The sequence below is a fragment of the Microcaecilia unicolor genome, chromosome 9, assembly GCF_901765095.1.
Source record: "Microcaecilia unicolor chromosome 9, aMicUni1.1, whole genome shotgun sequence".
Lineage (NCBI taxonomy): Eukaryota > Metazoa > Chordata > Amphibia > Gymnophiona > Siphonopidae > Microcaecilia > Microcaecilia unicolor.
The window spans coordinates 33982911-33998656 of record NC_044039.1 but is presented as its reverse complement, the minus strand read 5'-3'; the positions used below and the strand labels follow the sequence as shown (position 1 = coordinate 33998656).

General features: G+C 42.5%; 1 protein-coding gene across 2 annotated transcripts in view; it reads right to left on the bottom strand.

Moving 5' to 3' along the window:
• LOC115477556 (aldo-keto reductase family 1 member C1 homolog) overlaps nucleotides 1-15746 on the bottom strand; it is a 71810-nt gene that overhangs the window by 42175 nt on the left and 13889 nt on the right. Inside the window, exons 4-5 of one of the 2 annotated variants that reach the window (XM_030214504.1) lie at nucleotides 13060-13176; nucleotides 9698-9775 (exon numbers count right to left, since the gene is read on the bottom strand). In XM_030214504.1, coding sequence (XP_030070364.1) covers nucleotides 9698-9775; nucleotides 13060-13176 — 195 coding nt within the window. The remainder of the gene's footprint in view (nucleotides 1-9697; nucleotides 9776-13059; nucleotides 13177-15746) is intronic. The other variant, XM_030214505.1, reaches the window with a different exon arrangement.

The following is a 15746-nucleotide window of genomic DNA, read 5'->3' as shown; positions in this document are numbered from 1 at the left end:
CACAACCCGTATTATCGAAAAAAGATGTGCGCCCATCTTTTTTTGAAAATACGGTTTGTCCCGCCCCTTTGCATGGCCGCCCACAGAGATGGGCGCCCACGGAGAAGGGCACCCACTTTTGATTATGCCCCTCTTAGTGCCTCCTAAATAGGCTACATAGGAGAGGCCCCTGTCCGTTTAAATCACTCATGCGGGGCTATCCTGAGATATTCAGTGGCACTTAATTGGCTAGTGCACCAGCTGTAAGGACTTCCAAAATTTGAGCATGCGTCCCTTTTGTTGTGCCAGTTGCGCTGGCTTCCTGTGGTGCACAGAATTAAGTTCAAATTGCAGTTGTTATTTTTAGAACCAAGCAATAGTAGAGAATGCCACAAAATCAAAACCAGCCAAAGGGTAATGTTGAAATGTCCTCTATTCAAAGCACACAGACAAAAAAGAGCGGGAAAGAGAAGGCAGCTCAATAGACAATGGGATCAAAAAGGTGTGTGAAAGTACTTTAATATATAAACGGGGAAAACAGTTCTTTTAAAATACACTTCTTCTTGTAGCTGTTTCATAAAGACTCGACACGGCACCGTGTTTCGGCGTAGGAGTGCCTGCTTCAGGAGTTTTGCAAAAAAAAAGTTTGTCCAATCGAATGGGACAAAACGGCTGCATTAATTTCCAAATGGTCTTTTAAAAGACCATTGTTTGAGAATGATGTTCAATGAGCCCCTCACATTAACTTGCAGGAAAAGAAAGTACACTTCTGCAGTGTACAAAAATTGCAAGGGGTTCATTGAATATCATTTTCAAACAACGGTCTTTTTAAAGACCATTTGGAAATTAATGCAGCCGTTTTATCCCATTCGATTGGACAAACCTTTTTTGCAAGACTCCTGAAGCAGGCACTCCTACGCCGAAACACGGTGCTGTGTCTTTATGCAACAGCTACAAAAAGAAGTCTATTTTAAATGAACTGTTTTATATATTAAAAGTACTTTCACACATCTTTTTGATCCCATTGTCTGTTGAGCCTTCTTCTGTTTCCCGCTCTTTTTTGTCTGTGTGCTGTATTCCCCATGGGATTCCTGTGTTCAGCCCAGTGGCGTTCCTAGGGGGGCTGGCACCCAGGGCGGACCACTGATGCGCCCCGCCCCCCCCCCCCCCTCGATGCAGCGCGGACCCCCCCCCCCCCCCGGCGAAAGGACCCCCCCGCCGGGTGCACACCGCCGGGGGGGGGTGCCGCACGCACCTGTCCTCCATTGTTCCATGCTTCTTCTCTGCCCCGGAACAGGAAGTAACCTGTTCCGGGGCAGAGAAGAAGCATGGAACAACGGAGGACAGGCACGCGCGGCACCCCCCCCCCCCCGGTGGCGTGCACCCGGGGCGGACCGCCCCTCCCCTAGGAACGCCACTGGTTCAGCCACTACATGGTTCCTTTATTGAAAGCACATAGAAAACAAAAAGAGCGGAAGAAAACCAAAATAGACCAGATCCACACCACAAAAGAGAAAGAGCACCAAAACGTTTATTAGGACCCTACACGGTCCGTGTTTCAGCCAACCGGCCTTCTTCAGGGGTCTAAAATCAAACAAAATAACAGATCAAAATATATACAAACTTACGCATATATAAATACAAATAAAACCAAATATAGAAATAAAACCATACAACTCAAATATATTAATAACACAAAAAACATGGTTAAAAACAAAGACAGCTAAAAACGAATCACAGATATATTGAAAAGTAATCACAAATTATTTCGAAGGGTCCTTATAAACCTTTTGGTGCTCTTACTCTTTTGTGGTGTGGATCTGGTCTATTTTGGTCCTTTATTGAAAGCACCAGTGACCAGAGTCCTCTACTGTTGTTTGGCTCTTTTGTCTTCACTTAGATGCACCTATCTGTTAGTTTATTTAGGACTTCATCAAGATTCTTCTTTTTACCTATGTAATACACTGCAATGAATATGCTATCTGGGCACCTGTGTTCAGCAAATGCTTGTGCACTTGCTATTCCGAATTCTTTTGAAGGATCCCCAGAAGAAGTGACGCTGGAACAGGTGCCAGTCAAGATCTGATTATGAGATAAGTGTCACTATAATTGCAGTAAGGCTGCTGTTGTTAAATTGGCATGCTAAACATAAGGCGGAAAGAGATGTACATAAGTATTGCCATACTGGGAAAGACCAAAGGTCCATGAAGCCCAGCATCCTGTTTCCAACAGTGGCCAATCCAGGTTACAAATACCTGGCAAGATCCCAAAAAAGTACAAAACATTTTATACTGCTTACCCCAGAAATAGTGGATTTTCCCCAAGCCCATTTAATAATGGTCTATGGACGTTTCCTTTAGGAAGCCAGCCAAACTTTTTTTAAACTCCGCTAAGCTAACCGCCTTTACCACATTCTCTGGCAACGAATTCCAGAGTTTAATTACACGTTGAGTGAAGAAACATTTTCTCCGATTCATTTTAAATTTACTACATTGTAGCTTCATTGCATGCCCCCTAGTCCTAGTATTTTTGGAAAGCGTAAACAGACACTTCACATCTACCCATTCAACTCCACTCATTATTTTATAGACTCCACTCATTATTTTGGCAAATGAGTTCTCTGCACGATTGATTAATTTGCACCGATTTAAAAAGTTATGAATACACAAATAAAAAGTAGAATTTTTGAAAAATAAAGAAAAATTAAAATAAAAAAAAAGAATGCTGGTTAGGGGAGGAGGTTTTTGACCTATGATTGCAATCGTCACTGAAAGTGAATTACCGACAGCTGTCACTGACAGAGTCGGATTAAAATCTTTGTGACTTCTGAGGCCTTTTCCTCCGGAGATTAGTAATTTTAGTTGGATCATCGAGTTCACTTTTTAGGTATCATTGGAAGCATTATTGTAAACAGCATTAGCCATTTTTTTTAGGTATTCCAAATTTAAGACATCTGCGCCTGAGTATTACAAAGACTGATACTTTTTCCATAGCTGGCCCTATTGAGTGGAATAAACTGCCTCTAGCGCTGAATTCACAGCAGACTGTCACATCCTTTAAATAGATGCTAAAAAAAAGCTATTTGCTAAATCAAGCTTAGGAACTGCCATGAGTCACCCGTGACTTATTGATGTTACTGCGTGTTTTGTGCTTATTGAGTTACCTTGAATGTATTTTTAACTGTGTATGATGATTTGTTACCCACCTTGGACAAAGGCGGTCTATAAATAATAAATCAGAAACATAGTACTGCTGAAAATTTCCCTAATTGCCTATGCTGAAAGCGGATAATTTGTGGGCAGTCTGGGATTAGAGTCAGAACTTATGCAGTTAATATTTATTTATTTTTATTTGTTTATTTGCTTGTTTGTTACATTTGTACCCCACATTTTCCCACCTATTTGCAGGCTCAATGTGGCTTACATGGTACCGGAGAGGTGTTGATAGACTCCGGAGTAAAACAAATACAAATAATGGTTATGGTAGGAAGGTTCATGTGGTAGGAACCTCATAAAGGAATATGTGGTGGGACCACATAGAGGAAAACAAGAACAGATGAGATTGTTTGGTGATCAATATGAACTGTGGTGTTGTAGTGTCGCGGAGTTCAGGCATTTATGTTGGGTCGTGGGGGGGGGGGGGGTAAGCCTTTTAAAACAGGTGGGATTTTAGTTTTTTCCTGAATTGGAGGTGGTCGTAAGTGGTTTTCACGGGTTTTGGTAGTGCATTCCATAGTTGTGTGCTGATGTAGGAAAAACTGGATGCGTAAGTTGATTTGTATTTTAGTCCTTTGCAGCTTGGGTAGTTGAGGTTTAGGTATTGTCGTGCTGATGCGGATGTGTTTCTGGTTGGTAGGTCGATCAAGTTCGCCATGTATCTCGGTGCTTCGCCATAAATGATCTTGTGAACCATAGTGCAGATTTTGAAGGCGATGTGTTCTTTGATTTGGAGCCAATGTAGTTTTCCGCAAAGAGGTGTTGGGCTTTCAAATCGTGTTTTTCCGAAGATGAGTCTTGCCGCCGTGTTTTGAGTGATCTGAAGTTTACCAATATTCAAGAGTTAACCGCCTAAGTTAACCAGATAAATAGACTTAACTGCCCAAGTTAACCGGATAAATGGGACAGTACAAATCACAGTCCTATCTTTATCCTGTGTAGATCATGCAGTTAAATGCTGAGTATTACATTAACCGAATAAGACATAGCCAACCGCACAAATCTGGTTATTCATTGCCAGTGTCCGGACATGGCCCAGCCAAAAAAATTGCTGACCTCTACTGGCTGAACATTTGGCCCTCTATTAATATGTTTTTGCTCCCATGAATTGCGATGCCTCACCCTTAAAAAAAGACTAGGTGTAACCGTGTAAGGTGAAGGTATTAAATTATTCATATTGACAACATCCCAAAATCATAAGAAGTGCATAAGTACATAAGTATTGCCATACTGGGAAAAGACCAAAGGTCCATCGAGCCCAGCATCCTGTCCCCGACAGCGGCCAATCCAGGTCAAGGGCACCTGGCAAGCTACCCAAACGTACAAACATTTTATACAAGTTATTCCCGAAATTGTGGATTTTTCCCAAGTCCATTTAGTAGCGGTCTATGGACTTGTCCTTTAGGAAACCGTCCAACCCCTTTTTAAATTCTGCCAAGCTAACCGCCTTCACTACGTTCTCCGGCAACGAATTCCAGAGTTTAATTACGCGTTGGGTGAAGAAAAAGTTTCTCTTATTTGTTTTAAATTTACTACACTGTAGTTTCATTGCATGCCCCCTAGTCCTAGTATTTTTGGAAAGCGTGAACAGACGCTTCACATCCACCTGTTCCACTCCACTCATTATTTTATATACCTCTATCATGTCTCCGCTCAGCCACCTCTTCTCCTAGCTGAAAAGCACTAGCCTCCTTAATCTTTCTTCATAGGGAAGTCGTCCCATCCCCGCTATCATTTTCGGCGTCCTTCGCTGCACCTTTTCCAGTTCTACTATATCTTTCTTGAGATGCGGCGACCAGAATTGAACACAATACTCAAGGTGCGGTCACACCATAGAGCGATACAACAGCATTATAACATCCTCACACCTGCTATCCATACCTTTCCTAATAATACCCAACATTCTATTCGCTTTCCGAGCCTCAGCACACACTGAGCAGAAGGTTTCAGTGTATTATCAACGACGACACCCAGATCTCTTTCTTGGTCCATAACTCCTAGCGTGGAACCTTGCATGACGTAGCTATAATTTGGGTTCTTTTTTCCCACATGCATCACCTTGCACTTGTTCACATTAAACGTCATCTGCCATTTGGCCGCCCAGTCTCCCAGTCTCGTAAGGTTCTTCTGTAATTTTTCACAATCCTCTCGCGAGTTAATGACTTTGAATAACTTTGTGTCATCAGCAAATTTAATTACCTCGCTGGTTACTCCCATCTCTAAATCATTTATAAATATATTAAAAAGCAGCGGTCCTAGCACAGACCCCTGAGGAACCCCACTAACTACCCTTCTCCATTGTGAATACTGCCCATTTAACCCCACTCTCTGTTTCCTATCCTTCAACCAGTTTTTAATCCACAATAGGACGTTTCTTCCTATCCCATGACCCTCCAATTTCCTCTGTAGCTGTTCATGAGGTACCTTATCAAACGCCTTTTGAAAATCCAGATACACAATATCAACCAGCTCCCCTTTGTCCACATGTTTGTTTACTCCTTCAAAGAATTGAAGTAAATTGATCAGGCAAGATTTCCCCACACTAAAGCTGTGCTGACTTGCTCTTAGTAATCCATGTCCTTGGATGTGCTCTGTAATTTTTTTTATGATAATAGCCTCTACCATTTTCCCCGGCACCAACGTCAGACTCACCGGTCTATAATTTCCAGGATCTCCCCTGGAACCTTTTAAAAAAATTGTTACATTGGCCACCCTCCAATCTTCCGGTACCATGCTCGATTTTAAGAATAAATTGCATATCACTAATAGTAGCTCCTCAAGCTCATTTTTCAGTTCTATCAGTACTCTAGCTTAATATAGCGGAGCCCCACATATCTTCACTTTCATTTTACATCTCTGAATCTTCCCAGATAGCTACAGGAGAATAACATGGGCACTTCCCAACTGAAGGGGAATTCATGCAATTAAAGATTTTAGTGATAGTGAAGATTTTTTATACAGTTTGGTTCACAGTTCCTCTAGCAGTTGTAGTTGTGTGATTTCAGGCATCAACCCTATGGTATCATTTACTGACCAAATCCAGCATCATAGCAGAAGCCATTCAAGAAGGAATGCGGATGGATGCCATCCTACAGCTTTAGCTTTGGAAATATAAGCTATTTCTGTGCATCTGGTCTGAATGATCCGTACACTACCAACAACTTCTATGCTGTTTCTGAAAGCATCAAACGTATTCGTTTACCGTTCCTTTCATTATCCACACTATGCAGGTCATGACTATTCACTGAAACCCGGTAGAGCCCTTAGGGACTTTTTTCTTCTCAAGTCTTCACTTATTGCCCAATATATTTATTTATTTATTTATTTGGATTTTGCTCACACCTTTTTCAGTAGTAGCTCAAGGTGAGTTACATTCGGGTACACTGGGTATTTCCCTGTCCCTGGAGGGCTCACAATCTAAATAGGTTAGTTGTATCCAAGAGTTACCTTGAAATTATGGTTTGCATCCTGCAATCATAGTTTTTAAAAATAAAAAAAGAAAGAAAAAAAATCACCTGCTCAACGACATTAGTCATATTCTGTCTTACTCATCTTATGGAAATTTAATCAAATGAGATAAAGGTGAGATTCTGATATGATTCTCTTTATGCCGATGCGTTAATGAAGCCATTGGCAATATTTCTGTTGACTGTAGTTCCCTTTTGGCTTTCCGTTGTTCAATACATTTCACTCTCATTCATTTCAGGAACTCAACATTCACAGCACTATCCTGTCAGCACTTATATGCATATCAACTTTTCCCCCTCTACACAGAACTAGATAGCCCTGTCTCTCGCTTCATGTTTAATTCTCATGGGTAGTTCATCAGGAAATCCATCAACCATCTACTCCAGCTACCACCAACCCGTTATTTGTCCCCTGATATTACAACCAATGCTCCTACCAGCTGGCATCAGGTCACCTCTCTTCCTATAAATATTCCTACACCCTAATGTTCCCCAGGGATCTATCCTTGCTCCACTTCTAGTTAATATCGTCATCTCTCCTCCGATCTTACTTATCCAGTCATGCAGATGTAGTCCGTATTGCTATGTGGATGACATTCAAATTCTGTACTCTTACTCCACGGACTCTAGGTTCTCTCTCACCTTAAACTCTTATCTTGAAAAGATTGCTACTTGGTTACCAGATCACAGGTTTCCTCTTAATGTTTCCAAAACCAAAGCAATGCATTTTCCAGCCCTTACTGCACAATTTTGTTGCCCCCCATTCTTTAAGGTTACACTATAGCTTAATCTGAGAAACTGCATATATTGGGAGTCATTTTTTATCCCAAACTTTCATTTAAACATCGTATCAATAAAACGATTCTGTCATCTTTTTTTCGCTCTACAATGCATTTGTTCGGTTAAATCTTATCTTCCCATCTCCAGCATCCTTCTTCTTTCTTTAGTCATTGCCCATCTGGATTATTCTCTGGTTTTACCACTGTCCTCACTATAGCGCCTACAGCTGGTGCACTCTACAGCCGTCAAACTTCTATATAATGCTTGGCAATTCAATCATGTCACACCACTTGTAAAACTAGAACACTGGCTACCTGTCTCTTACCGGATCACTTACAAACTGCTTATGGTGGTATACAAAGGTCTTCTATAAGTCAGCCCCGGATTACATTTCCATGCTGATTATTCTACACTCCTCTCCCCAACCCTTGCATTCATCCCAGAAGTCCCTTCTTTATGTTCCCCCTCCCTCCATTATATATCTCAATAGTACACAAACCACAGCCTTCACATATGTGGGCCCAAAACTTTGGAATGCTCTGCCCCCCATATCAAATCCAAACCTTCATATCCTACTTTTAAGGAACTCATCAAATCCTGGCTTTTTAATCAAGCTTTTCCTCCTGGACCTTAGGACTATACTATTTAACTATCTACCTCCCTTTCCTCTCTCCTCCTTTCACCTCTGAGCTTTTATTGTCAACCGCCTAGCTGCCATTTGGCGATCTGCGGTATATCAAATGTAATAAAATAAATAAATGTTACATTGTCAACACAATATCATGCCTTCATGTGTATTATTGACAGTATGTGTTGCTCTTCTTGTTGCCTATTCGCTCAGATACGCTTTCTCACGGTGCACCGCCATGACTGTTTTTCTGAAAAAGGACCATAAACAATCCTAATAGACACATATATACTTACGCATATAATTTTATTTATTTATTTTTTGTTACATTTGTACCCCGCACTTTCCCACTCATGGCAGGCTCAATGCGGCTTACATGGGGCAATGGAGGGTTAAGTGACTTGCCCAGAGTCACAAGGAGCTGCCTGTGCCTGAAGTGGGAATTGAACTCAGTTCCTCAGGACCAAAGTCCACCACCCTAACCACTAGGCCACTCCTCCACTGTTGCTGCTATTTGAGATTCTAGCAACATTCCATGTAGAAGTCGGCCCTTGCAGATCACCAATGTGGCCGCGCAGGCTTCTGCATGGAATGTTGCTAGTGGAATAGCAACATTCCATGTAGAATCTCCAATAGTAGCAACATTCCATGTAGAATCTCCAATAGTATCTATTTTATTTTTGTTACATTTGTACCCCGCGCTTTCCCACTCATGGCAGGCTCAGAGTCACAAGGAGCTGCCTGTGCCTGAAGTGGGAATCGAACTCAGTTCCTCAGGACCAAAGTCCACCACCCTAACCACTAGGCCACTCCTCCATAATCATAATCATAACAATATCATACCAGCAACAGCCATACACTAGTTCGATTTCTTCACTCAATGCTCATGCATTCAGCATGCCGTCTGTACTCACTACTTGTATATTTTCCATCTAGCCTTCTTTATGTCTTTTTCATCCTGTGCGCAGGTTATCTATTTTCCACTTCCATATGTGCTTACCTGAATCCCACTAACATTACAGGTTCAAAACCCCAGCAATCTTTCAATACTTTACAGTACAGTGGGCAGCCTTAATAGACAGAGGGCCGCATGAACATCAGTACTATCCCTAGCAGGCCACACACAGAAAATTAACAAATGTAGCATATAATGCAGGGCTGATGAAATGTATTTACAGTCTAGCAGTAGTGTAGCCAGAAGTCCATTTCTGGGGGGACCCAGGAGTGGACTGGGGGGGGGGGGCATGCATTTCCTTCCCATCCCCCCCCCAACACCACCACTATCACCACATTAAAATTCATACTTTTGTTGGTGGCGAGGCCCAAGCCTCGTCAGTCAAAGAGGTTCAGTGCCTAAGCCCTCCCATGCCACCTGAGCAGAAGGGAAGTCAGCGGCGCGCTTCCAGCTGCTGATCCCAGCACTCCCCAGACATGGTCTTTGGCTGCCAGGGCTTGGAAATCCCCACCAGCTATTACAACAAGTTCCACAATTTTGATGGGGCCTAAGCCCAAAGTGGTGGGTACCAGCCCCCCCCCCCCCCCCCCCCCATCCCCTGGCCCTACCATGGCTCCTCCAACTTAAAAGGAGTTGATGCCCCAAGATCTTTCATTTAAACAGTGTAGCTTACCTCCCATATAGCACAAAGGTCTGTTTTTCCAAAGATCAATCTTCCATTTTCATCCTTTGGGAATACGTTTTCTCCAAACTTTCAAAAAATTAAAATTAAAAAAAAAATTACTACAACACTTTTCAGTTCTGAACATTTATGTTTCTTGTTGTTCTATATAAGAGAGCATGGGTGGAATGCCGTCAGCATGGCTGAAAAGCATTAGAAGAATGGCCTAATTTGTATCTTGGATAGTGTTTGCGTAATAATAATAATAATAATAATAATAAAACTTCATTTATAACCCGCATATCTAACATATCTACTATAAGACATTTAAGGTGTGTGGATATTTATCATTAATGATGTAATGCTATATGGTAAGTGCCAAGATTTAGTCACCAAGAATGCACATAAATAACCTGAATAGCAGCATTGATATACATATGTTCATATATATGAGCACAATAAAACGAAGAGTTGGAACAGAATCAGGCTCTTCAAAACAGATCAGGAGGAGTGGCCTAGTGGTTAGGGTGTTGGACTTTGGTCCTGAGGAACTGAGTTCAATTCCCACTTCAGGCACAGGCAGCTCCTTGTGACTCTGGGCAAGTCACTTAACCCTCCATTGCCCCTCTCTCCCTGAGCCCTGCCCTCCCAATCCATGCCCATCCATGCTCCTCTGTCACCTGCTCCCTCCATTCATCCCTATCCAGCAATTCCCCTCTCTCCCTGTGCCCTGCCCTCCCAATCCATGCCCATCCATGCTCCTCTGTCCCCTGCCCCCTCCATTCATCCCTTTCCAGCAATTCCCCTCTCTCCCTGAGCCCTGCCCTCCCAATCCATGCCCATCCATTCTCCTCTGTCCCCTGCCGCCTCCATTCATCCTTTTCCAGCAAGTCCCCTCTCTCCCTTCCATGACCCCCCTCGCATCCATGCTTCTCTCTCTCCCATATCCCAGCCTGGCTCGCCCTCTTCTCCCCCCCCCTTTCGCATCCATGCTCCCCCCCTTCGCATCCATGCTGTCGTTTCTCCCCTGCCCTCCCGCTCCCATTGTTCAACTTTACTGCCCATTCTCTTCTCTCTCCCCTATTTCTATTTTTTTTTCTTCTTCTTTTTAAATTTACCTCCGTGGCGGTTCCAGCAGCGCAGCGTCAGGGAAGGAGGTGGCGCTCCCGACGTCTCCAGCCTTTCCTTCGCTGTGTTCCGCCTTCTTCTGACGTCAAGGATGACGTCAGAAGAAGGCGGAACACAGCGAAGGGAAGGCTGGAGACGTCGGGAGCGCTGCCTCCTTCCCTGACGCTGCGCTGCCGGATTTGTTTGTTTTTGTTTCCGCCCTCGACGTCATGACGTTTGATGCGAGGGCGGGGCAGAGACGGCTGGGTGGCTTCACACCACGAACGCCACGAACCCTACAGCCAGGGAGTGACGTCAGATGGCTTCAGAACGTTGTCCTCATTAGAACGTTCACGGTGCGTTTTATTATATTAGATATGCCCATATTCATGTAAATGCCAATATTCTAGCTATGTGCTTTTCTATAAAATGGCATCTCAATGCAGTGGGCATTTGAAGGAGGGCGTACACAATGGTGGATTCTGAGTAGAGCATGGGCAGCATGCACAGTTACACGTATAACTCATAAAACACTATCATTTACGCACGTTCTTTAGCATTACTACTACTACTACTACTTAACATTTCTAAAGCGCTACTAGGGTTACGCAGCGCTGTACAATCAAACATATAAACGGCAAGTGACCAACTCACCTGCAAATGCGCAGTAGAGTCACTCAGAACGCTAAGAGTGTAGGTCCAAGCCCCGCCTCCAGCAGCAGTACAGCCCAATAGGGAGGAGGGCTTGGACATGGGTGTGGAAATCGGAGGAGGAGGGAGCAGGGAGGGAAGGAGGGGGCGGAACTGAGGGAAACACACTGGGGGGGGGAGGGCAGGGGAGAGAGCAGGGTTGGTGGACCTGGGGGGGGGGGCATAGGAAAACAAAAAACTAGCCCGTTGTTACGGGCTTAACGGCTAGTTTAACATAAAAGGACAGGCCCTGCTCAAAGAGCTTACAATCTAAAGGACAAGTGAGTAGACGATAGGCATGAGCATTCTCCCCATCTTTATGGCTGGTGTATGTGGTTACACCTAAATTATAAGCATCCTTTTGCACTGTTATGCTAATATCCCATAAAGGGACATAGGTGCCTACTCTTTTTTATAGAGTAGGCTGTAAATAGATGCCTCTAGGTACCTAAATATAGATTGTCCTCCACATGTATCACCATGATGTTCGGCAGTGGTTCCCAAACCTGGTCCTGGAAGCACCCCACCCAGTCAGGTTTTCAGGATACCTACAATGAATATTTATGAGAGAGATTTGCATGCACTGCCTCCACTGCATGCAAATCTATCTCATGAATATTCATTGTAGATATACTGAAACCTGACTGGCTGGGGTGCCTCTAGGACCAGGTTTGGGAACCACTGTTGTAAGGGTTTTCTGACACGTAGGATTATGATAAAAGAGTTTTTCTCAGACCTGTGACTGATTTTTAGGGTTTTTTTTACAATATCCTGCTGTTTCAACTTGTATCTGAGGCCTTTCACTCTTCTTAACATGGTAGGTGCTTGATGACAACATGACCTTATAATATAATAAACTTATTTTCCCATTGTTTATTCACAGTTCCATTGCCATGCTATATACTAGATTGTTACTTGGCATAAGAAAAAACAATAGAAAAAATATATAGGGACCCATTTACTAAAGCGCACTGAAAAATGGCCTGCGCTAGTGTAGGCGCATATATTGGATGTGCGCAGGTCCATTTTTCTGCGTGCCTGCAAAAAGGCCTTTTTTGGCTGAAAATGGATGTGCGGCAGAATAAAAATTGGCAAACGTCCATTTTGGGCCTGAGACCTTACCGCCACCCATTGACTTAGCTGTAAGGTCTCACGTGTTAATCGGACGGTAATCATCAGCATGCGTACCCTGCTGGTTACCGCCCAGTTAGCACCACACAGTAGAAAATAAAAAATATTTTCTGCTGCGCGTATCGGACGCTTGTAAAAATTAGAATTACCGCCCGGGGCATGAGGTAACCGGGTGGTAGTTCTAATTTGACGCACATGGTAAGCACATAGGTGCCCCGTAGGTGCCTATGTGCCTTTGTAAAAGAGACCCTCAGAGAATAGAGAAAAAAAAAACCCAAAACACTCCTATGAAACATATAAAAATAAACAGTTTTCCCGACCCTTAAAATTTTTGATTAGTGCCTACATTTTTCTAAACATTTTTCCACTCCTGCATACAATATGCTACCCAATTTGACTTATCTAATTTGCATATTAGAGAAATTATCATATTTTCTAATGTGTACCTTTAAGGAAACAGGCCAGTGAATGAGGTACAAATTGATGTAGTTCAGCTGAAGAGCTTTCAGAGTTCTTTTCAGAATTGATTGAACAAACTCAGGTTTGTGAAAAGTATTCCATAGCTGAAAAAAAAACAAAGAAACAAAACACAAAACCCAAAGAATGAAAGACATTTCAGATTGTATTCAACTCTGGAAGAATTCAAATTTCAATCCAAATTTCAAATGATGAAAAACTCTGGAGTGAAGGGCATACAAGGAAGTTAAGAGGAAATAGGAGGAATCTAAGAAAATACTCTTTCACCGAAAGGGAGGTGGATGAGTGGAATGGCCTCCCGGTGGAGGTCGTGGAAACAAGGACTATGTCAGAATTTAAGAAAGCATGGGACAGGCATGTGGGATCTCTTAGGAAGAGGAGAGGTTGGGGGTTGCAGAGGATGGGCAGACCGATGGGCCATTTGACTTTTATCTGCTGTCATGTTCTATGTTTCCAGGTAATCCCATAACATACTTGTTACAAAAAGGGGGGGATGCATTACATCACACAGGCATACACTCCAGTGAGATGAGTTAATTGTAACTTATTACAAACTATATTTAGGAAGATCGATGGCTTAGGTCTCACATCTTGTTTACTAGGGATGGGCATTCGTTTACAACAATATGGGAAATATCAACAGAAAAACAGAGTAGGGTTAGCTAAAAGAAACGGTGAGCTGGAGATGCTTATAGCCAAGGTGATGTTGCTAAGTCCAAGAGATCAACTAAGCATAACTTCCAATAAAATTAAAGGGGCTCTTTAACGAAGCTACATTAGGCATTAATGCAGCTTAAAATGGTGTGCCGCAGGACATGCTCAGGCATCCTGCAGTAACTGACAAATTAGCGTGCGCTAATAGCATGCTAAAAAAATATTTTTAATTTTTTGAGGGGGTGTTTCAGAGGGGGCAGAGAGTGGGTATTACTGCACTAATCATTAGCACACCAACATTATCATGCACTAAATGGTTAGTACAGAAATACTGCATAAGGCTACAAAATGGGTGCCAGTAAGCGCTCATGCTGTAAAATCTTTCAATGGCCGCGTACTAATGGCAACATTAGCAATATGAATATACACAAAGGGAATTTCAGCAAAAATATAATGTAGTCAAACAAAATCTCAATAGCTGAAAATATAAAAAATTGACAGAAATAAATCTTATATTTTAGAAATGTTAATAGTGTATCTCACTCCATTTCGTCAAAACAAATTTGCATAGTTTGACAGGTGGCCATGCCCACTTTGGATCCCAGCAGTCAATCAGAACTGTGGACATGCCCAAGCCCTCCCACTCCCTTATAAACCCCGCCTACTCCCCACCTAACCAACACCCCTTTGATGGTGTCATTGGATGTGATGTTACAGCTCCACCTCTTTTGCATAAACCCATCTTTTACCCCACCTAATTTGCATAACTCTGCCCCAAATCCCATTTTTTGCATAACCCCACCCCAAACCCTGCCTCTTTTAGTGGCACCATAGGAAATGATGTCATAGCTAAGCCCCTTTTTACAAGATGGCAGCCATCATAGACCGCACTACATCACTTTCTGTTTCTACTGCTAGTTGCCATCTTGGATGGGGTCACAAAACCCCCAATAGCCGTGGAAGAAAGTGCGCAGCTTTGACTTTTTTTTCTCATAGGAAAGAAAAAAATAGGCATTTGTTTTCTTTTTTCTTATTATTTTTCTTTCAAAATGATATCTTGTGCTTATTTTTTAAGCTTGATAGACTCAGATCCTTCTATTTTTAAGAACAACAGACTGATTGGTGAATGACAGCCATTTTAGGTTTTAAAACAAAAGGATCAACCCTTCCTCCTCCTTCTCTTTACTTTTAAAGGCACATGTAATCAAGAAGCTAAGCTGCTTTAAGATTAATATGTACAAGAAATCATAGGGGAACTGGCTGCATTTTGAGGGAATCCTTCACTGTAATTGAGAAGCAGTTCTATGAGGATCTATAATGGTAGTAGTTGTTGCTCTGTCTCCATTCGTAACATCCAGCTCGCTGAAGAGAGAGGCTATTGGATAATTTATTACATTTCTCAGGCCAGCCTCTCCATTTCACTAGACATTTTTTGCTCCGACCCCCCCCCCCCCTTTTATTTCTAAACCTTTTTCAATATGGTAGACCCGGTCAGTGTCAAGATTGATTTTTAATAGTTCTTCAGGGTAAAAAGAACCTTCCACGTCTTCTGCGTCATAACCCTATATCTTGTAAACAGGCTTATTGACAAAAGGGTACAGGCTGGTAAAATTATAATAGTTTATTGTCTCACTCTGTTTATCCTGATAGTGCAGACACATGATGTTCATTCTGCCTCCAAAAAGGGCATCTCGTGGAACCAAAGGTTTGAGTAACGTTGCTCTACTCTACTCAGAAAGGCCACACATTCTCTATCTGTTTTAACCAAATTGTCCAACTCATGTTCCCAAATACTGATGATCTTAAACCTTTTCTCTTTTTGGTAATCTGCCTTGCACTGTGTTTTGTAATTGAGAAACCCAAAGGTGCTACCTGTCAGCAAGTTCTGTTTTTTTTAGAATCATAGCAGGTCGTATAGCCTTGGTAAAAGCATCCATTAAATTCAAAGGCAGTGCATTCACTGTTAACGATGGTATAACCCTAGTGAAAGTAGTCACCCACC